At 44.1% G+C, this 23,737-nt stretch overlaps 1 protein-coding gene across 4 annotated transcripts in view; it reads right to left on the bottom strand.

The window, feature by feature from the left end:
- The window catches only part of ralgps1 (Ral GEF with PH domain and SH3 binding motif 1), a 723,987-nt gene that overhangs the window by 487,951 nt on the left and 212,299 nt on the right, over positions 1-23,737 (bottom strand). For all 4 annotated transcript variants that reach the window (XM_038781972.1, XM_038781971.1, XM_038781976.1 and 1 more), the window contains exons 6-8: positions 10,404-10,487; positions 9,321-9,410; positions 7,994-8,086 (exon numbers count right to left, since the gene is read on the bottom strand). In XM_038781972.1, the coding sequence (XP_038637900.1) occupies positions 7,994-8,086; positions 9,321-9,410; positions 10,404-10,487 (267 nt within the window). The remainder of the gene's footprint in view (positions 1-7,993; positions 8,087-9,320; positions 9,411-10,403; positions 10,488-23,737) is intronic.

The raw sequence follows: 23,737 nt of genomic DNA, 5'->3' as shown, positions 1-23,737 counted from the left end.
GTCTTGGTTTTGACTTCACGAACTGGCTTGGATCCTACTAACGTGGTTGAGGCGCTTAGTGTTGATGTATTCGAGAAGCTGGATAAGTACATCAGGGACAAAGGAGTAGAAGGATAGGATTTTTAAAAAATGAATTTAGAGTACCTGATTTATTTTTTCCAATTAATAGGCAATTTAGCGTGGCCAATCCAACTACCCTGCACACCTTTGGGTTGTGGGGCGAAACCCACGCAAACACGGGGAGGATGTGCAAACTCCATACCGACAGTGATGCAGAGCCGGGATCGAACCTGGGACCTTGGCGCAGTGACGCAGCTGTGCTAACCACTGTGCCACCGTGCTGCCCGTAGAAGGATATGATGAGGTGCTGAGATGAAGCAAAATGGCAAGGGGCTCATTTCGAGCTGAAACACCAGCACTTTCCTGTTGGGCCAGACAGCCTCTTTCTGTTCTTTGTAATATTGAAAAGCTAATATAGCATTCACTTCTTTTGTAGCTGAACATCCGGCCTACACCTCCAACTGTATTTTCTGGAGTACTTCATGGAACTTTGACAGGAGCATGGATTGGGGAATTGATGTAGAGGGCAGGCAGCCTATCCATTTTTCAATGCTTACAGTTTTCCAGATATTAAAATAAAAATCAAGCAAGGTCAGAAGCGGGGCCACATCCAATTGTTGGGAAGTTAGACAATGCCACATTGTTTTTATGTTTAGTGTGCCCACCTCCAATCAGTGATATCTTATCTATTTGTCTGTGCATTCTCACAAATCTCGTCTGTGTGCTGAAGTTAGCGGCAAGTTAAATAATGTGTTCTACAGCAGCAGAATTGCAATAGTGACTCCTAGTGTTCAGTGCATGGGAGTCTCACATTTCACAGGCACAAAGACCATTCTTCATCACTCACCCACCCTTTGCAAAGTTCATCTTTGCTGGTTTTCTTTCTCGTTGCAGTAGCCCAGTTTAGTTGCATTGTTCCCGATGGGCTCTCCTATGGGCTAAACCCCTACTCTTTTTTTCCCCCTTTGAACAGAACTAAGTAAAATGCCAGAGAAGAGAACATTTTCTCATGCTTACTGCATACAGACTGTGGCTGATCTGTGGTTAGGAATGTACAATGACTGTTACCCATTGCTTTTATTTGTATGCCTATGCAGCAGTTTTGCAGCTTCTTCCATCCTGGCTCCGATGATCCACCTGTTAAAATGTGAAAGGTGTGCTTGGGCCATGACCCCATCAATGCACAAAATCAGACAGTTACAGAAACCTGACTGATTATTTAACAGCTGCAAGAAACTCAGATGCTGACAGACTTACTGTACTTCCTTATCCCACCTTTAAATCCCTTTAAAAAAAAATAGAGTATTCAATTCTTTTTTTCCCAATTAAAGGGCAATTTTGCGTGGCCAATTCACCTACCCTGCACATTTTTGTATTGTGGGGGTGAGACCCATGCAGACATGGGGAGAATGTGCAAACTCCACATGGACAGTGACCCAGGGCCAGGATCGAACCCGGATCCTTGGCACCACGAAGCAACAGTGCAAACCACTCTGCCACTGTGCCGCCCTATAATCTCCCTTCTTCCATCATCACTGGAAGCTTGATCATAATGACCAATATCTAGTGACCAAAATGGAAGTGGAATAATAGGGAACAGCATTCACTGAAGAACCATATTATTGAGATGGTTTTATTAATCCTATCTTTTGTAGACAACACCAATTTAGAGCACTTTGTCACAGTCATAGAGTCATTAAGGCACAGAAGGAGGCCATTCATCCCATTGATACCATGCTGACTCCCAGTAGAGCAATTCGGTCAGTCCCATTCCATCACTCTGTCCCTGTCACCCTGAAAGTTTATTTTGTTCAAGCGCCCATCCAATTTTCTTTTAAATAACTGATTGACTACAAAGGTGTTGGAAGCTGTTCTCTAATGAAAATATTTATAAATGAATACATTCAGGTTGAAGCAGCATACGGATTCATTAGTGCTTAAGTACTTAAAATAGATACTTTCTTATACAGAAAGCTGAAGGCCTGCACTGCAAAAAAGGTTGAGAGGAGAAAATGGTGAAAGGCCAGTCGTGGTCAGGTGATGCCGGGATTGAGTAAGAAAGTGAGAGGGGAAAGCGAGGGTAGCAGGAGTTCAAAGATCCTCAGGAAGAGATGGGAAAGGAGGGCATGGACACAGCACATTGGAACGGAGAAGGAACAAGAAAGGAAAATTCAGGGAAGCAACAGCGATGGAGAGGAGCGCCAAATGATTACAACTCTGAAAACTGTGTTGGTGGTTGCCACTCATAAATGCTTTGGGGTCCAGCCCCTCTCACGGGCACAAATAGAGGCTGAAGAAGTGCCAGAATCGTGGAGGTGCTCACCCTTCAGCGCTGACGTCTGACATGTGATCTTTAACATCGCCCCAGGCTCACCAACACAGGCAAATGTTCTAGCATTAAAGATCCCACTGTACGGTTTGACCATGGGCATAGATGTCTCCCGATGTCAAACCAGCACCAACTAATAGCAGAATAACTGGGCATTCATCTCATGACCGCCAGTGGGTTATTGCTGGTGAAGAACGGCTGAGAGTGTAATACTGCCAATGTCGAATGCAGCCGATTTTGTTTTTTTGCAGGAGGCAGACTGAGATGGTTCAACTTTCTAAGACAGTGGTTCTCAAAGTGTGTGTTCGCGAAGCAATGGTGGTCCACGACAGTCCGTGAGCTAGTCAAGAATGCAAGTCGCTGACACACAACGCTACAGCCAAGGTCAAACGAGAGAACGGGGCAGAACCCTCACCGCCACCACTCACATTATTTCACACAAACAACACCGACCCATGTGTATGGCACGAGTCGTCATGAAGTGCAAGCAGCAGCAATATGGTTTCATAAGGAAGATTTATGTTACTGTTGATTTGGTAAGATAAGGACTAGTTCGTCATAAGATTGTGAAGATATTAAAATATTAAAATGATTGTAATACATGCATTCTCTTGTAATAACACAGAGGGAGAATTCATAATGTCCAAATTACCTAACAGAACGTCTTTTGGGACTTGTGGGAGGAAACCGGAGCACCCGGAGGAAACCCACACAGACACGGGGAGAACGTGCAGACTCTGCACAGACAGTGACCCAAGCCGGGAATCAAACCCAGGACCCTGGCACTGTGAAGCAACAGTGCTAACCACTGTGCCGCCCATGTTGTAGTAGTAGTCATGCTTAGAATATGAAAATTACTGGCACAAATTAATAATTTATTTCTGATGCTTAATTTTAAAAAAATTAATGTAAATTTAGGAATGTCAGCAAAAATTTCCAGTTTCTATAATCGTCAATGCTCTATCCAATCAGACAGGTGCTTGGCAGAGTCCTTCGCCTCACTTAAATTGGCCTGGAGATGAAAAGGTTTGAGGGCCACTGTAAGAAGTCACTGATTATCAAGGTTTTATTTTTAAGAAAAACAGCAAATCTGTCTCTCTCAAAACTAGCTGTTTTAGCTGTGGACATTAACACCAGACTACTGAACCAACAAAACAGCTTTCCATCTGTAACTCGCCATTTGGCCTGAATCGCACTCAGAGCTCGTGTTGCTTATTTCAGGATGGTTGGCGTAGTGTTCAGAAAGACCACAAAATAGCTTAAACTTAAACAAAGCTTTAAATTTATTAACTTGGATTTGACCCATACACCTAAAGATTATACAGTTGATTAATAACATCTAAACTACACTCATCTACAACTAATCTCACTACTGGCTTAAACTATGATCTGCCTCACTTACACTATCTGTACTTCTGACTCTCACTACACTCTCCCACAAGGCTTGGCATCACTGCCTTATAGAGTTGTAACTGTAGCTCCCTCTAGTGGCTACTCTCAACACTTCATTAACCCTTACAGTTCTTAGTTATGATAATACCACACTTCATATGAATCCCAATGATTCAACTGCAATTAACTTCATCAAGCAACACGATACCACTATGGAAACTGCATCCCCCTGCGGATATTGCTTAATGTCTAAGAAAATAAATACAGCCATCTTCCAGTTGCACAATAAACGTGAACGACAATGTCTTCTGGGTTTTGCTTTGCACAGAGGAGGCTGCGGGAGTGTAGTGCGTTACTGCACTATTTAAAGTGGTGAGTTCAGGAAGTTGCAAGAAGGGAGAGGAGAAGATGAGAAAGGGGAGGGTGAGAGGAAGCTAGAGAGAGGGAGAGGGGAGAGAAAAAGCAGAGGGAAGGAAAAATGGGTTTACAAAATGAGAAAAAGTTCCTATCTGGAGGTAAAACTAGATGATGTAAAATGCAGATTCTCCAAATTATGATAAGGTCGGTGGAAAACGTTACAAAAAGCCATCCATCTGCAAAATAAAGAGTTTCTGAAAACTGGATTGTGTCACCCTACTAGACATCTGTCTCGCATATGAATTCTGCTTTACTCTACTCTGTCAAATGCAATTGTAAATGACGTACTAATTACCACCTTTGGATTTTGGTATATACAGTGCAGGCAAACTGAAACATGATGTGGCAGACATTGCTTGTGTAGGAGCCAATGTTGACTTTGGTCCTTTGATTTCCCCAAGTTTTCCACCACTGGGGTTTCCTTTATGCCATGTCTGGATCTGCTGTGGACTGATTTATAGAGACTGGTTGCCATGGTGTGTTACCAATTCCATTATCATTGTATCAGGATGGGTAAGGCAAATTAGGTGGATTGTGGGCAATTTTCCTTAACATTTCCAACGCCCCTGTCTGAATTGAGAAATTTCAATAGCTACACCATGAAGATCATCAACTACAGATTAAATGTAACTCATTCATGGGCTAGGGGCATCGCTGGCTGGGTCAGCATTTGTTACCCATCCCTAATTGCACTTGAACTCGGTGGCTTTCTAGGCCACTTCAGAGGGTGGTTAAGAGTTGACCGCAATGCTGTGGCTCTCTGGGAATTGTGGGTGTCCAGCCTGTGATGTTCCCCCTGAAGCGTATAGAAAGTTAACAGCACTACAAGAATTGGTCCAATTCAACCTCCAGTATGGGGCAGGTTCAGTTTCATCTGCCCGAGAGAGCTGACTCGGGCCGAAATACAAGCTACAAGGAAAGGGCAGAACTTGCTCTCGAAGGACTAAATCTAGAAGCATTTTCTTGGGAGCAATTAAAATAATTTCCCTCGTATTTCCTTGAGCTTTGGAGGTTGTGGGGCGATCTGAGAGAGGTGTTTAAAATGCGAGAAGGGTTCAATAGACTAAACACAGAGAAACCATTTGGGATATCAAGAATAAGGGGATATCCTTAAACTGAGAACGAGGCAGGAAATCAAGGAGCATTTTATTTTGAACAAGGAGTTTAAGGAATCTAAAATTCTCCTCCCAAAAGGCGGTGGGTGTTACTTAGTCAATTGGAACTTTCAAGGTTGAGATAGATTCTTGTCAGGTAAGAGTACCAAAGGATTTGGAGCAAAGACGGTAAAATAGTGGTGAGCAGGGATCTGCAGATCATGATCGAAATGAATGGCGGAGCATAAGGACCAGGTAGCCAAGTGGCCTATCCTGCTCTTCAAATTCCAATTTAGTTTAGACATTACAGCAAGCAAAAGCTGATCGATCTGCATTTCAAGCGGAATTAAGAATAATCCACTGCAACAAATCTAATGCAAAAACTGGCCTCACAGAGCTGTGAATAAGTTTGAACTCTGACCAAAAAGACAAATCATTTTGTTTTTAAAAACGTGCCATCCTCGGCCAAGTCCATGATTAGGTCAACCAGTGAAGAGAGTTCGGGGACTGGCTTTGCCAATTGCATTTCGGTTTCAATTTTGTCAGGTCCAATGCTGTCAGAATGATTTAAAATTGTGCCTTTCACAATGTCGGAATGTCACAAAAATCAGCCAAAGAAGTGTAGTCATTGTTGTTCTGTAGGAAAAACAGTTCAGTCTTGTTCTGCATGAAGTAGAACCTTCCCCTGCTCCCAGCCAAATTGGCCACCGGTAGAGTACAGGTGGGGCTGTAAAATGTCTCACCCCAGTCCCTGGATGTAATCAATTATTGAGAATTACTGTACCGTAAATATTTGCCAGTTACAGATACAGGACCAGACCAAAACACGAGACGATGGGGACGGATTTATCTTCCCAAACTCTAAACAGATTCTTCACACATGAGATATAATCTGGTTGTAAGCTGATGGTTATATAAGCGCCAAACTTTTTTTGGCTAATCATCTCCTCCTCTGTTTTGTGTTGGGGTTTGGGTTGACAGATGCTTGACGTCCTCCAATACCTCACCCAAAGGGACATTGTTCAAGCGTAAGCTTAAAGGCCAATTTTTCAATGGCAAAAACACCGATGTGTGCAAATTATTTCCATGGAAATGTTTTCTAATTGAAAAGGCAGCAACCTTAGAAATTCTAAAGTAATTATGTTAGAATTACTGACAGGATGGCAAGTCACTGAATGATTCCACACCCCCCTCAAAACAGATGAACTAACGCAGACATATATGTTCTGATTTTCCAAAGTCAATCGTAGTTAAAGTCACTAGCTCCAAGAGCTTCAGTCTTGTGAAGAATTAGAGCTAGAATCTTTTATTTTGAGTGTCCATGTGAAAATTAAAGGAATATCATTTTGATGAGAAGCCATGAGTAGTAAGCAACAGTAGCTTTAAAGAACGGCCTTAGAAGAGAAGCAAACGATGGTACAGGGGCATACCTGGATCCACAAAAAGCATTAGAAGATGCTACTGTTTGGTCCCATCCGATTAGTATCAATGTCCTTTTCCTGAATGTATTTGTTAATATCCTTGCCTGCTCACTAACGAGCAGAAAATATTTTGGCAGATATAATTTTGCCATTGTTTTGTTACCTGTATGGTAGGTAACTTGTGCTACTCAATCCTTGGTTGATGGTGAGGTCTTCTGAACCTCGATGAATCTCGAACTCATCCAGCAACAACAAAGGTTTATTGATTAACTATAACAAGTGCATGAGTTCTTTACCTTAACTTTGATACTAGTGATAAGGTTAACAAGATCTAACTACAATAACTATACGTAACTCGACTCGCCATCTAAACTATTCTGATATTGTCCTGGTCACAGTGTACCCGAAAGAGAAAGAGAGACTGAGGGAGACACATGTGGTTGGTTTTTATACTCCTGTTGGTCCGGCCCTCTAGTGATCATGTGGTGCTGCTGATTACACATTAACCCCTTGTGTACATGCACATACAGAGATCACTACAGCCATCATGCATCCCGAAGCCAACTAGGTTTCAGTGCAACAAAAAAAAAAAAATCAATTCATTACTTAATGTTAAGAGAAGATATAAAAAGTAGGCTAATGGGGAGTTGTTAAGAGACTTTTGTGCCGTGCTCTTTCTAGGAGCCAGTGCAGACTCGGTGGCCGAATGGCCTCCTTCTGCACTGTAAATTCTATGATTGCTCTTGTTACCTGTTGAAAACCATTATCCATCTTGAAGATAAACGCTCACAGTTTTGGTCAAAGGATATTAAATTACTAATTTTACACAGAAAGGTAGAAAGGGGTGATGCCATGGATAGATTTGAACATTTTCAAACAGGTATTGACAGGCCCGGTGTGATTTCTTGTGGGTTAGAAGAATGGCAGTAAAGTGCCTGGATGAGCTCAAATGCATGGGGGGGGGGGGGGGGGGGGGGGGGGGGGGGGTAATGAGACAGGAAACAGGAAACATTGAACTGCGCACAAAATTAAAATATACATATACCATTTATTGAAACCTGTCTTTTTCTGTAACTCATCACTGTCAATTACTCTGCTAATAATGGAGATTCACAGAATATATATGGTTCTTTTTCCTGAGGAACATGTTGAGCCATCAGGGCCCTATCTATGAAATTAGATCCCTGTGATTTTTTTTTTAAAGATAAAAAGTACAAGTGTGCATTCTGATTAACTCGTTCATCTTTCAGAGATTAAGACAAGAGTAAAATTAAACTTACTGCCCAGGTTTTTGAGAGTCTGAATATCGGTGCACTTTGTACACCCGAGACCACAGCCATGAGAGAATGAAGGTTATTCAATTCGAGCAACTTCTGGAAACGAGGGGAAAATAAATACAATAAATCCTGCAACATTTTCTCCCTAGTGGAAGAGCAAATCAAACAACCCGGCCGCCATAAATTCAAGTTGATTATCTTCTTAATGTGCTACTTTGCACAAAATATGCCTTTGAAATGATTTTTATTTTATGTTTTGAACTCTCTACTTGGAAATGCAAGGAAATGATTCCACTATTCTATACACATATCGGGGTAGGTGCATTGCCCATGCTAAATTGCCCTTTAGTGTCTAGGGATGTGCAGGTTTGGTTATGGAGTTACAGGGACTGGACAGCCAAGGGGGCATGGGCCGTTTGCTCTTTCAAAGGGTCAGTGCAGACGCGATGGGTCAAATGGCCTCCTTCTGCACTGTAGGGATTCGATGATTCTACGAAACAGTTGTCATTATGGACATACAACGTTAATAATAAGAGGTTTTTAATCCTTCTTTTAGTTTTCAGTTTCTTCCCGCATAAGCCAATCTGAATTTGGTCCCAGTCCAGGTACACAGCAGTGCTATGCTTATGTTAACCACCTCAGGTAACACCGACTTCCCAACAAAGCCACGGATCAAGCTTGGAACCCTGCTAGCACTCTACGGTTCAGGAAATCTGCTGAGCCATTGGTGAAGGCCAAGGGTAATTCTAACCAAACTTTTCAGAGCTTTTCTTAGTCGGGTGAAAATAAAACTGACAATTTATAAGGAATTTGCCTTGAAAACTACTAAGAGAAAACATCTACTAGAGTTTCAACAACACTTTCTAACAGTGGCCAGTCAAAAGATGGAAGGGATGTTGAAGGCACTTTAAATATTACGCCGAGATCCTAGTCCCCATGAAGTAATGGTGGGGATGGTGACTTCCTGCCTCGGTGAGTTTCTCACAGAGTAAAGGCTGGGACAAATGACGAGGAGTTGCAGAGGTTAACAGATTTGTAATCAAGAGTAAGGATTTGGACTTCAATGCACTATGGGACAGGAACTAGAACAGAACAAGAATAATGGGTCATCAGAATATATCCAAGCGACAGGGATTTGGACAATACTGGAGATTGGGATTAACGATAAGTGTTTCAGTATAGTTAGGGGCGAGGTACATTTGGATGCAAGCAAATGTACCTCAAATGTACCTTTGAGTGCAGCCCTGAGGGAAAGAAAAGTTCTAGTTTGGCTAGAAATAAATCTTAAATATACCAAAACGCTCTGACACATCAAAGAGGAATTCCTTACCTTAGCTAGTTTTATGAAATGGCTCAATATTTCGGCTCTTATTTTCAAAGTCTGAGCAGTCAGGATCTCGCGAACAATCCAGAAACTGACCTGTGGGGAATGCACAAATTTTAGTCAAGTTTGAGATTGTGATGGGGGCTGTGGCGGGTTCTATTATGAAGAAGCCTTAAAATCACGGGGAGAACATGCAAACTCCACACAGCCAATCACCCAAGGCTGGAATCAAACCCCAGATCATGACGCTGCGAGGCAGCAGTGCTAACCACTGTCTATGCCACACTGCCGACATGGGTAGTGGATCGGGGGAGAAGGCCTGCGATGAATGTTTGTTCTTGAAAGGAAACTGGATTGGCACTGGGAGGGAACAATCGCACAGGTCCCCAGTGGGACTTAGTGGCCGAGAAGGAGAGGGTGGTTGCGTGGCCGGAGGCTCAAAGCTGGAATCAGGGGCCTCATGGCAATGTCCCACCGCTGAGGGTCATCCAGGCAGGGATCTTAGATCCAGGTAGGCGGGTGGAAAGGACCCTGCATTGACAATCCTCGCCTCAGTTTAGCTGCTGGGCTCAGGGAGATTCAGCCACCCATAGAGACAGTCAAATGACCAGCCCAAAAGAAGATCAAATCCTAATTTTAATATAAAAATTGTCAACCCGCTTCTTTGGAGTGGTCAGTCACACACTCACCTCTATAAAACCAGGTTTGAGGTGGGATCCCGATTTTTAACTCTTTAATCCCCACCTGACCCATTTACTAATTGTGACAACTGGTTTCAGGGAAGGGCTTGCTTCATTTAATGCCTAGTTTGGGAGTCAGGCCTCAGGAACAAATCTAAATTCATAACTAAACAATTAATAGAGAACTAAAATTCTTTGGGCAAGACACTCAGACTGAAATGGTGTTGACATTAGAGAAATGTTCATCTCCTTCAAAACAGAAACAAATAATTCACGTCAATGGGAAATCAATTCATACAGAGTAGACGACCTGGTCTTTCTGTCTGATTCACCCAATATGTGAAAAACATTAAGATAAACTGCAAGATGTTGTGTTCCTCATCACGGTCAGTGGCTCCGCAGTACGTACCTGATTAAACCGTCTTGTAAATGCAACAATATTTGGTGCCAGGATATGTTTGTCTTTTTTATTCCATCCGCAGCTAGTCAGCTCCTGGTGATCAAATGATCAAACAGAATCAATAATGATTTCAACGCTCCATCAATAATTCAGGAAGACTAGAGTAGAGATAGCTCACAATTGGAGCAACTACTTCTATTGTAAGCTGACTGTGACAATTTTGTTAACTCAACCTAAATGTGAATAACTAGGGCAAAACCTTATACTGCAAATGAAGTGCACCGTGTTTGTGCAGAGAACTAAAAGTGGCATTTTCACACCACTTGGATGAACATGGTGTTTACTAATACCCTGGTACAATATCGACAGACGATCTATCAACGGATCTATTGCTTGGCTGTGTTTTTTTTCTCTGCTCGTTTCTCTGGAACTACGTTCAAAACAGACAACACATTTGGAATGGTCTTTCTTAACAACAGGTAGAATTGGTGAAACTCCGGGCAGCACGGTGGCACAGTGGTTAGCATTTCTGCCTACGGCGCTGAGGACCCAGGTTCGAATCCCGGCCCTGGGTCACTGTCCGTGTGGAGTTTGCACATTCTCCCCGTGTGGAGTTTGCACATTTCTCCCACAACCCAAAGATGTGCAGGATAGGTGGATTGGCCACGATTGCCCCTTAATTGGAAAAAATGAATTGGGCACTCTAAACTTTAAAAAAAGAACAAACAAAAAAAAAGAATTGGTGAAACTCAAGCGGGGGCGAGCGTGGGATGGCAGCGAGATCCGTCCGGGAAGGGCAGGCGACAGCAGCACACAGTACAGCCAAATACCGCAAGCTGGGATTTTCTCCCCGGCACCCAAAGGTGTGCTTGCCCCCTCCAGTCCCCCCCCCCCCCCCCCACCCCGCAGGCAGTCGCCTACTTATGTGGTGTGGGTAATTTTGCCAGATGTACAGAGATGCCGCTATCGAGCTGGTGCACAATATCCCACCAGTTATTCCATTTCATATGTTATTGTATTTTGTTTATGTTGGAGTGTGCCCTTCTCCTCTAAATGTGTGTGTATATATATATATATATATGTGTTTCTTATTCTGTGTACATAACGGTAATTATACCTTGCTCAAAAAAAAACAATAAAAACATTTTTTTTTTAAAAGAATTGGTGAAACTTTTTGTTTGGACTTGCTAGGTGTAGATATAAAAATGTGAATGATAATTAAATGAAGCAGAATTCGGTCGCTCGACTCCCCTTGCAATGCCCTGAAAAAGCAACACCGAAGTGGCAAAAGTGAGGAGATGTTTAGCAAGCACATCGACATTGTCCACCAGATTACCGAGAGGGCAGCACGATGGCGCAGTGGTTAGCACTATTGCTTCACGGCACCAAGGTCCCAGGTTCGATCCCGGCTCTGGGTCACTGTCCGTGTGGAGTTTGCACATTCTCCCAATGTTTGCGTGCGTTTTGCCCCCCAAAACCCAAAAGATGTGCATCGTAGGTGGATTGGCCACGCCAAATTGCCCCTTAATTGGAAAAAATTAATTGGGCACTCTAAATTTATTTTTTTAAAAGATTACCGAGGTCAGTTCAAAAGCCTGGCCCGAAGCCTCTGTTCACTGCTCATCCTCAGGAAATGCCAGTCTTCTTTTTCTCCTGATTCAGCGAGAGAAAGGGAGCGGCAGATTTTTCAGCCGTGCATCAGGAGCACAGCTCTGCTGCCACTCAACGCAAACCTCGTTGCACCATCCACTCGGGGCATGTTGCTCAGCCAGGCAAAGAGGGGTACATTTGGGACCAGGCCAGCGCAGCAACACCCTTAGCAGCTGAAGCAACGCTGACGTCTTCAGGCCAAGGCAAAGCAATCAAGAGGAACTTTTGTGTCGTTTATTGGCCACATTTGGTTTCTTGGCATGGCAACATTGTTTATTCCTTCAGGTTGGGTGCTCAAAATAAAAACGTCGAGGTATTTATTTATACTGCTCTTCGACATTTTGTTCAATTTCCAGGAGGTTTTACAGAAAAGTGGTTATAAATAAAGCTTTCCTGACTACACAACATAAGGAATATACTGTTAGCGAGTGGTGACACTTCCAAATTGCAGAATAGGCAGGGTTTTACATCACTGCCTGTAACTCTATACAATTTAACTTTGTTTCCTTCATGTATAATCACTATTCAGCTTCAACTGTTGAAAAGTATATTACACACATAATTTTTGGCTTAAAAACCTTGCACAAATAATTGCATATGTTTTCCCGTTTTTTCCCTCCCTACAAGTAAAGCTGTTTTGCCTCAGGATCCATTTCAAAGTTGCCTAATCTCTCTTTTGAGAAAAATCTAATCCGAACCATTTAGCATCTCAAATGGTTCCATGCTTAAATCCCAACGAGCTAATCACAGTATAGCTTTGGATGGCTGCCTTTCAAAATTACAGTTGATTTCTTGTGCTATTTTTCGTCAGTTCTCAGTTTAGTTGTTAAATAAGAATCCGCAACGCATAATATATGGAAAGCTGGCACAATCCTACATTCCCACCATCGGCAGCACCCTTCAAAGGATTTGGGTTTCTAGCGGTGCAGGGTTTCAAAGTGAAGATGGCTGCAGGAGATATGGCAGGAGAGAGGAAAACTATGAAAGTAAAAGAGAAAAAAGAGTTGCCAGCTTGGGCTAAAACAAACACAAATGTATTTTCGCAAAAGCTTTGAAGAAAATACAGATGGTTAACATGAACGATGTTTTCACTGTTCTCCCATTTTTGTTCAATAAAAGCTAACTTTTCTGAAGAGCGTGAACAGGAAGCAATTTGTTCACTCGTACAGGTAATTAATAAATATCTCACACCAATTCCGTTGGGACATCCCTGGTCCTGGACATTGGGTAGTGGGTATTTGGCAAGCCTTCCTTTCAGAGCAAGTCAAAAAGAAACAATGGTAAATTGTCCAGGCTTGTAATGGGAGCACAAGACTTGCACTGTTCCACAATGCATAACTCATTACACCATTAATTTGGCATTAATGATCGATTGCATTGTGTACAGGTGCTGGGTTCTCAAAGATTGGTGACCAAGAACTTGAAACAAACAAGGCGTTATTAAGTAGTTGAGCAGCCACTCCGTGTTGTATTCTTCCCACTCTGGGGAGCACGCCCGCTCTTGACATATGACTTCTCAAGTAATCGCGTTGTCATGTTATCACGTGACCATTTGGTCTGCTCTATATTTGGCACCAGACAACATAGCACACATTGCTTATTTCCATTTGTTTTATTCATTCATGGAATATAGGCTTTGTCAGCAAGGCCAGTATTAATTACCTATCCCTAACTGCCCTTGAAAAAGTAATGATGTGTTGCCTTCTTTAACTGCGGCAGTCCATGTGGTGTAGGTATACACACTGATGTTAGGGAGGGGGTTCCAGGATTTTGTTTCACTGATGATGAAGCAACACTGCTATAGTGCGAAATCAGGATGGTGTGTGACGTAGCAGGAAATTGGTAGCGATGAGGTTCCTCTTTGCCTGCTGCCTTTGTTCTTCTCGGTGGTAGAGGTTGCAGATTTGGGAGTTGACGTTCGGAAAGCCTTGACAATTTGTTGCAGTACATCTTGTGGATGGTACGTAATGCAGCTCCATTAAACATTCACTCCCTCCACCACTGGTGCAAAGTGATTAATGGAGTGCCAATCGCTCGTGCTGCTTTGTCCTGGATGGTGTCGAGCTTTGTCCTGGATGATGTCGAGCTTCTTGAGTGTTGTTGGAGCTGCACTCAACTCGGCAACTGGAGAGTATTTCATCACACTCCTGACTTGTGCCTTGCAGGTGGCAGACAGACCTTGGGGAGACAGGTGGCGAGTTACACGCCGCAGGACTCCCAAGTCTCTGATCTGCTCTTGTATTCACAGTATTTGTATGGCTGGTCCAGTTACATTTCTCCTCAATGAACCGCACACACCACAGCCCCCTCACCCCCAGGATATTGGTAGTGTGGACTCAAAGCTATTGAATGTCAAGTGAAGTTGGTTAGGTTATTTCTCTGGTGCTGGTCATTGCCTGGCACTTTCTTGGTGCAAATGTTACTTGACTCTTAACAGGCAAACCTGATGTTGTCCAAGTTCTTGCTACATATGGACACGGACTGCTTTATTATCTGAAGCACAGTAAGAAGTCTTACAACACCAGGTTAAAGTCCAACAGGTTTGTTTCAAACACGAGCTTTCGGAGCACGGCTCCTTCTTCAGGTGAATGGAAAGGCTTGTTCCAGAAATGTTTATATAGACACAGTCAGAGATGCCCCGGAATGCGAGCACCTGCAGGCAATCAAATCATCAAAGATGCAGAGAGAGAGGTAACTCCAGGTTAAAGAGGTGTGAATTGTCCCAAGCCAGTTCAGTCGGTAGGCCTCTGCAAGTCCAGGCTTGTTGGTGGGGGCCGAATGTAATGCGACATGAATCCCAGATCCCGGTTGAGTCCGCATTCATGCGTGCGGAACTTAGCTATAAGTTTTTGCTCAGCAATTTTGCGTTGTCGTGTCTCCTGAAGGCCTCCTTGTAGAATGCTGACCCGGAGATCAGAGGCTGAATGGCCTTGACTGCTGAAGTGTTCCCCAACTGGTACGACAACGAATAAACGGGCATCGTGCGACTATCAACAGGCAGGACTGTTCCCTTCCAGTTGGGGAACACTTCAGCAGTCAAGGCCATTCAGCCTCTGATCTCCGGGTCAGCATTCTACAAGGAGGCCTTCAGGAGACGCGACAACGCAAAATTGCTGAGCAAAAACTTATAGCTAAGTTCCGCACGCATGAATGCGGACTCAACCGGGATCTGGGATTCATGTCGCATTACATTCGGCCCCCACCAACAAGCCTGGACTTGCAGAGGCCTACCGACTGAACTGGCTTGGGACAATTCACACCTCTTTAACCTGGAGTTACCTCTCTCTCTGCATCTTTGATGATTTGATTGCCTGCAGGTGCTCGCATTCCGGGGCATCTCTGACTGTGTCTATATAAACATTTCTGGAACAAGCCTTTCCATTCACCTGAAGAAGGAGCCGTGCTCCGAAAGCTCGTGTTTGAAACAAACCTGTTGGACTTTAACCTGGTGTTGTAAGACTTCTTACTGTGCTCACCCCAGTCCAACGCCGGCATCTCCACATCATTATTATCTGAAGAGTCGCAAATGGTGCGAACATAGAAAACATCCCCACTTCTGACCTAACGATGGGGGCGGGTCACTGATGAAGTAGCTGTAGATAATTGGTCCTTGGATACTACCCTGAGCAACTCCTGCAGTGATGTCCTTCGACTGAAATGATCGGCCACCACACCCTTTGTGCTAAGTAGGGCTGCTAGGCTGTTGCATCACTTGGATGTTGGTCTGTTATTACCAGTGATTTGTCCCACATCAATACAAAACACAGCTTACAATATCCCCAATTCCAAATCCGTGTAGGTTTCATTTTACGAAACTGGACCCGCACAGTTCCTTTTTTTTTTATAAATTTAGAGTAGCCAATTATTTTTTTCCAATTAAGTGGCAATTTAGCGTGGCCAATCCACCTAACCTGCACATCTTTGGGTTGTGGGGGTGAAACCCACGCAGACATGGGGAGAATGTGCAAACTCCACACGGACAGTGACCCAGGGCCGGGATTCGAACCCGGGTCCTCAGCGCCGCAGGACCCGCACAGTTCTGAGCTGTTAGCACACGATGCAAAACAAAGCTGGGGAATGCATTGCAAAGGGAAAACTGCTCAAAACCTAAGAAAGTCTTTCAAAGCATCAGAACTATAAAACGTGGTATTCATTAGTGCATCAGAAGAGCAATTGCAGCTGATTTGTCTTCTTGGACAAAAAATGTTTTAAATCACCAGTTGAAGAAGATATTGACAAAGAGAGAGACAGGGAAAGGTGACTACCCATGCCAACATCATTTTGTGTTCAAAATTATGAAAGGCATAAATAGGGTAGACAGGACAAACCATTTCCTCATAGTTGAGGGGTTTAGATGTTTAGAACAGTACAGCACAGTCAATAACCAGGGGCAGAGATTTAAGGCAAGGGGCAGGAGATTTTGAGGGGATTCCAGCAGAAACTTTTTCCACCCAGAGGGTGCTGGGAATCTGGAACTCACTGCCTGGAATGGTGGTAGAGCAGCATACAAGGCGACGGACTAAGTGCTGAAAAATGGGATTAGAACAAATAGGTGCTTGATGGCCAGCGCAGACGTGATGGGCCGAAAGGCCTCCTGTTGTGCCGGAGAACTCTATAACCCTTCAGAAAATCAAACTGGGAAGGTGTCTGCTGGAGCTCCCCATGGATTACTTGATTGAAGAGGCCTACTTAGAACTGCACATTGACCACCTATGTTAATGCTTCCTTACTAGTATGACTTGTATTCATGTGATTCACCCTAAATCACAGCTCTCCTCAGCTGCTTACTGACTCACAAGTGCTAATCAGATACTGGGGCATCCCTATTCCAGTTTAGCCGAATTACTGTGTACTAACTATGTCAATACAATGGGGAGCGAAAAGGTGAATGTTGAACATCTTTAAACAATTATTTATTTTGGTTATTCAGCAAATGCTATAGGCTGGATTCTCCGCACCACAACCGGCCAAAATTGCGGCCCGTGCGAGGCTGGAGAATCCATGTTCCCACACGGAATCGGGACCGGCACCAGTTCCCTGATTCTGCGGGCCCTGAAAAGCAGTGTACAGAATACGTCACGTTGCCTATGGCCTACCTGGGGCTATTGCCGGAGGCCCGCTCCGCCACTCTGCACCCCCGACCGGCCCAAGTCCCGACGGCATGGATCTAATGTGGTCCAGCTGGTCGGGACACTCACCTTGCAGCTGCAGGCTCAGTCCGCGGCCGCCCTGGTCGGGGGCGGACCGAGTCCGCCATGGAGCACAGCGCGGCTGCTGGCGCAGCCTCCGATCCGGATCTGTGGGGGCCCGTATCTGCAGCAATAGCTGCTAGATCTACACTGGGTCCCTGCGAGCCCCCTGCTAGGAATATGTGGCCTTTTCATGCCAGTTTTGGCGTGAAACTCCACAGTTTTGATGCCGGCGTGGGGACGTAGTCCCAATAACGGTGAATCCAGCCCTACATTTACCAATGACCTTTATTGACAAAGAAAAGCCATCAATAGATCATGGACAAAATGCAGTCAAATTGACCATATTTTGGGCTGAAAATGCTCAACAAACACTGATTGGATTCCAATCCACTGCTGAAATGTTTACTTTTATTTGGGCAGGAAGTCCCATTATAAGCATTTACAGAATAACCTGGTCATACACACAAACATCTGGCATCTTTTACATTTAACTACCGATATACACCAAAAACACGATTACCATCTGTGAATCGAAATCAAAGGCTTGAGGCCTTCCAGTGATTTAGAAGCTTCAATGATAGATAACTCTACTTCAAAAGAGAGAATATACCTTTATGTGTGAATTGCAAACTTTACAATCCTTTTCACTCCCTTCACAAGTATACTTTTGATAATTAATTGCAGAGGAGTACAAACCAGTCAATGTTTGTCACCTACGAAAGAGAAAATGCTGGAAAATCTCAGCAGGTCTGCCAGCATCTGTAGGGAGAGAAAAGAGCTAATGTTTCGAGTCCGATGCCTCTTTGTCAAAGCTTTGACAAAGAGTCATCGGACTCAAAATGTTAGCTCTTTTCTCTCCCTACAGATGCTGCCAGACCTGCTGAGATTTTCCAACATTTTCTATTTCGTTTCAGATTCCAGCATCCACAGTAATTTGGTTTTATCTATTGTTGTCACCTTTGGAGGGCGGCACGGTGGCACAGTGGTTAGCACTGCTGCCTCCCGGCGCCCAGGACCCAGGTTCGATCCAGGCCCCCGGTCTCTGTCCGTGCGGTGTTTGCACATTCTCCCCATGTCTGTGTGGGTCTCACCCCCACAACCCAAAGATGTGCAAGGTAGGTGCATCGGCCATGCTAAATTGCCCCTTAATTGGAAAAGGTAATTGGGTACTCCAAATTTATCTTAAAAACGAGTGTCACCTTTCACCGTTGAGTTTTTGTGAAGGTGTAGTATCATTGTCCGTCTTTCTGGAAAACAGACACCCAAAGCCACTTAAGTCTGTAACAGCAGTAACCATTCCCTCGGTTTACTCAGCTGTACAAATTAAAATTAATGGCCTTGATTTTGGTCAGCAAAGTGCTGGCCTCAAAGGAAGCTGCCCACCGGCACGGTGGCACAGTGGTTAGCATTGCTGCCTACGGCGCTGAGGACCCGGGTTCGAATCCCGGCCCTGGGTCACTGTCCGTGAGGAGTTTGCACATTCTCCCTGTGTCTGCGTGGGTTTCACCCCCACAACCCAAAGATGTGCAGGATAGGTGGATTGGCTACGCTAAATTGCCCCTTAATTGGAAAAAATAATTGGGTACTCTAAATTTAAAAAAAAAAGGAAGCTGCCCACAACAGGTCTAATAATCTCTGTGGCGCGTATTTCCAACATTTATTTAAATCTGGCACCAGCTTCAGGGATCGCTGGCATTCAGAAACATTGGTATCACCAAGCAGCGATTCACAAGGAGGAATTCCCACTAACAGCAAAACAGGGAGTAGAAAATTTATCATTCACTTTATCACTTTTTCCTTTACAGAAAACAAAATAAAGTTTGGGACATAAACATGGGATGAAGTTGGAAGCTGAACTATCATGAGTAAACTTAGGCACCATGAACACCACTCACAATCCCGCAGATACTGAAGCAGTCCATGTCCAAATGCAACAAGTCCTGGGCAACATTCCGACTTGAAAATGAAAAATGAAATGAATTGTCACAAGTAGGCTTCAAATGAAGTTACTGTGAAAAGCCCCTAGTTGCCACATTCTGGCACCTGTTCGGGGAGGCTGGTACGGGAATTGAACCGTGCTGCTGGCCTGCCTTGGTCTGCTTTCAAAGCCAGCGATTTAGCCCTGTGCTAAACCAGCCCCTTGGGTGGAAAGTAATATTCATGCCACACAAATGCCAGGCAATGACCATCTCCAACAAGAAAGAATCTAACCGTCGTCCCTTGACATTCAATGGCATTACCATCACTGAATCCCCCATTATCAACATCCTGGGGGTTACCATTTACCAGAAATGGAACTGGGCTGGCCATATAAAATACTGTGGCTACAAGAGCAGGTCAGAGGCTAGGAATCCTGCAGCTGGTAACTTACCTCCTGACTCCCCAATGCCTCCACAGTCTACAAGGTACAGGTCTGAAGTGTGATGGAACACCCTCCCCTTACCTGGATGAGTGCAGCTCCGACAATACTCAAGCTCAACATAATCCAAAGCAACCTGCTTAATTCACACCCCATCCACAAACATTCACTCCCTCCACCACCGATGGACAGTAGCAGCAGTGTGTACCATCTACAATATGCACTGCAGGAACTCACTAAGGTTATTTCAGTACTTTCCAAACTCATTGCCGCCACCATCAATAAGGACAAGGGCAGGAGACAGATGGGAACACCACCACCTGGAAGTTCCCCTCCAAACCACTCCCCATCGTGACTTGGAAACATATCATCGTTTCTTCTCGTTGCTGGGTCAAAATCCTGGCACTCCCTCCCTAACAGCACTGTGGGTGGACCTACACCACATGGATTGCAACGATTCAAGAAGGATCTCCCGACCACCTCCTCAGGGCAATTAGGGATGAGCAATAAATGCTGGACTACCTGGCGAAGCACACATCCCTTGAATGAAGTAAGAAAAAAAGAAAAGAAAAAGAAAATCTGTGGCATTTTAGCATGGAATGGATAAATGTGACATTCACAACCATAAAATTGTTTTTCAGGTGCAGGCGAGAGTTCAGCAATAATTATCGCTTAATAAGTTGTTTACAACAATATATACCGTATTCACTTTCTCAAGGGTTTTTATAGTGAGATTCACCACAAAGGAGCAAGCTTACACCAGACCTCAGATTCTAATTTATTCCCATCTGCAAAATCTTTCACAGCGCACCCTGTGGAGGTGCAGAGAATCAGTGACTTTTCCAGCTTTTGACCGCATGGGTGTGGATGGCAGACAGTGCCATCAGTCAGCCGGTCAGATTAAAAGTTCAATGACAGCAAATGCCAGCAATCTCGCCGACGTTACAACTGTAAAACCTGCCTGCGATAGTAACAAGAATCGAGCCCTTATGTGCTCAAAGAAAAACACACTGCAGAACATCTTTCAGTGCCAGTCAAAGAACATCAGCGCGTTCTCCCATCTTTAGGCAACATTTCTCCTTTAACCAGCATTACCAAATCAAGATCAACTCATTCATTCATAGATTACGGGATCTTGCTGTGCACAAAACTGTTTGCCATATTGGTGCATTGCTAAAATCCAACATATTTAACTCCTATCTCTCCACACACCGATAATATTCAGACTGTCCCCCCAAAGCAACTCCCCATGTAATAGGTGTTTATTTATTCACTGGTTACTCCCTCTGCATCTATTTTCCAGAAATCTTGCTCGTACATAATAGTGAGATATCCATTCCATAGAAAATATCGTATTTGCAAGTATTGTATGTTGCCACCAGAGGTTTTGTTTTAAACCCACCACTGATCTACTGAGCTGACTTCCTTTGACATGGTTCAAGTTGCCACACTGCGATTTGCTGCAAGCTCCAAGTTTGCAATTGGAATAGATCCAATCATTAAAGAGTGAACCTAGAGTCAGGACATACTTAATCAGGTCAGCTGCTACTGGACGCTACCGTAAGAATGATAATAATCGATCGGGCCACACATAGGCATTTAATTATGCAAATGGGCAAACCACCACTGCCAAGCGGGTAGCCTCTGCCAGTGATGATCAGCCTCTGGAAAGATCACTCCGAGCCATGAATCAATCCGACCCATCAACCTCATTCCAAAATGTCTTCCTTGTCCTGCCTCCAAATCCACCCCCGCAATGCTGGGAAGGTTCCACCGCCTTTTCTGGTCTTTTTGTGATGTTGGAGAGGATTTGAGGTCGCCCACCTGATAGCAGCCAGTAACACGCTGAAGATGCTGGAGATGAACACAAAGCCCTCTCCCTGCCGTGAGCATGGCCCTTACTATGTTGTCCAGGGCAAGTCAGGTAGCCGGGCCACTTAATGTGGGAGGCCAAAGTTACCATTGATTTTTCAAGTTAAGGAGTCTCGGGGCTCTTAGCATATAGCAAGCGACACATGGCAATAGCAGAAGGCACACTATCTCAGGTACGACCTTGGATAGGAAGGTATAGCAGGTCCAGGTTTAAAAAGGTCCATCAGTTGAACTGTTGCAAACAGTTGAAGGGAGAAATAAATTACCGTAGCCACAGAAGATCAAAGAACCACAGAGATACCCACAAATGAAGCAGCCGCTCACTACAAAGCACTCCAGAAAAGACCTAAATGAGTGAACCTACAAAGAAGTGGACATTCCCTCCAAGAGTTGATGTGTACTGCAGGCACTGGAACACATTTTGAAGCAGTCCACCGATCTGAATAAAGTTAAGGACCATGTTGAGCCTGGGATACGGTTGTGCACAAGTTTACAGATAGTTGCCAATCCTTTTCCCGGGTGTCCTTTCGCCCGTCCTCAATGGAGCCATTGTCAAAAAGAGAGTGACAGATCCGATGAGCAAAGATATTGTGTTTTCAAAGTGCAGCAAGTGATCAAAGTGATAGATTTTGAAGGGAGGAAATTAAACCTGTTGGAAACCCATTGGGCATTTCCCAAGTCACAGAAGACGCTCACAATCATGTGCTCCGGGAGTTATGACAGCTGATGGAGATTAACAACATACTATTCATTGTACTTCACCGTCACCGTCAAACACCTGGAATTACCCACAATTCCAGGTTTTGGAATTTTATCACCCCCGGGACTCGTGTCCACTGACATCTCGACAGAGCATCAAAAGAATGTGATCTTTCAAACATAGCTCACAATCCTGGAACAAAAAGGTACATCCTTCTAAAATCTGGCTTTAAAAAGAATCTGATCATTTTCTGTTAGAACTGTTCCAGCACAAGTTACTTCAGACCAATGGAATGTCCTGTCAAGTTATTCTGCATGGTGACGCTCATCAAAATATTTAAGTCAACTGCAACTCCGCTACTGCCATTGGAAGCATAAATAATCTTCACCCTAAAGTTCCTGCTGTAGGGTTTCTGGGCCTGTTCCAAGCACCACGGTAAAATAATACACCTGAAATGGTTTCATTTGCATTGTAAGCTCATGGCAGCATCAGGAAAGATAACCTGCAGTGCTTCAGAATGGTTCCCCAAAACATGCATACTGAAAACTGTATGATTGTTAAAAAGATAACAGCAGAATTAAATTTATTGCCCTGCGTCCAACAAAACCTGGTCCAATAATGCTGCTGGTGCATGTTTTTTTTTTCTTCTAATGGTAATAAATCTACTCAAATAAACTGGATCTGTCCACGTCTAATTGGCTAACTACTGCGGCTACATTCGCAGCCAGGCAGACGTGGAGAGGGAGCGCGCGGTGTCTAACCAATAGGTTCAGTCAGGCCTCCCATGACTGGTTAGGCCCGAGGGAGCTAGGATGCATTAGCAACAACCCCCCCCCCCGGGAATGGCATTTTGGTTTGATTAGTCAAGTTTCTTTTGTTGTATCTCTGCAGTTACAGTGCCCCACCAGGGGCTGTCATCGCGTCATTTTTAGTTTAATTTGTTGATTATTGGTTTGTTTCTTTATGTAACCAGGATAACGTGCGCATGATTATAGAGCAAGCTTTGAAATCATAAAACGGGGAGAAAGCGGCCCGGAAAATTAAATGAAAATCATTCGGTCTTTTAACAAACTTTAATGTACAAAACCACAATCGTGAACTGGTTACGTTTTTTTCTTCTCAAAGGCCAGTAATTAAACCGCTAAACATTCTTCCCGCAATATTCTTTTAGTACATTTCCCCCCATTTGACCAGTTCAGGAAATTGGAAGTAGCCAGTTAAAAGTTAGATCAGACTGACTTGCTGTTTCTTTGGCAGGTGTGAACTAGCTGCAGTCTCCAGGGAGACCGACGGGGTTCCAGTCATTCTGTTCATTCTGCCTTTCTCGCCAAACGGAAAGCTGGGAGGTACTAAAAGTAACGAGAATGGAAATGTCGAGGTGGTTGAGGCAGGTCACTGATTTGACCAACTGCACAAATTGCCCTCTTGCTGGTGACCGGCAACATAATCTAACTCGGCTCCCTCCCCACGTTTACCATTCACATGCTCAATTTTGAGTGGGTTTCAACATTTGAGACATTAATGTAGATGAGGAACAGTCTGGGCCTCCTGACCAATGTCTGTGACACTC

This window comes from Scyliorhinus canicula, chromosome 21 (assembly GCF_902713615.1).
Source record: "Scyliorhinus canicula chromosome 21, sScyCan1.1, whole genome shotgun sequence".
Taxonomy (NCBI): Eukaryota; Metazoa; Chordata; class Chondrichthyes; order Carcharhiniformes; family Scyliorhinidae; genus Scyliorhinus; species Scyliorhinus canicula.
This window is presented reverse-complemented; position numbering and strand designations above follow the sequence as displayed.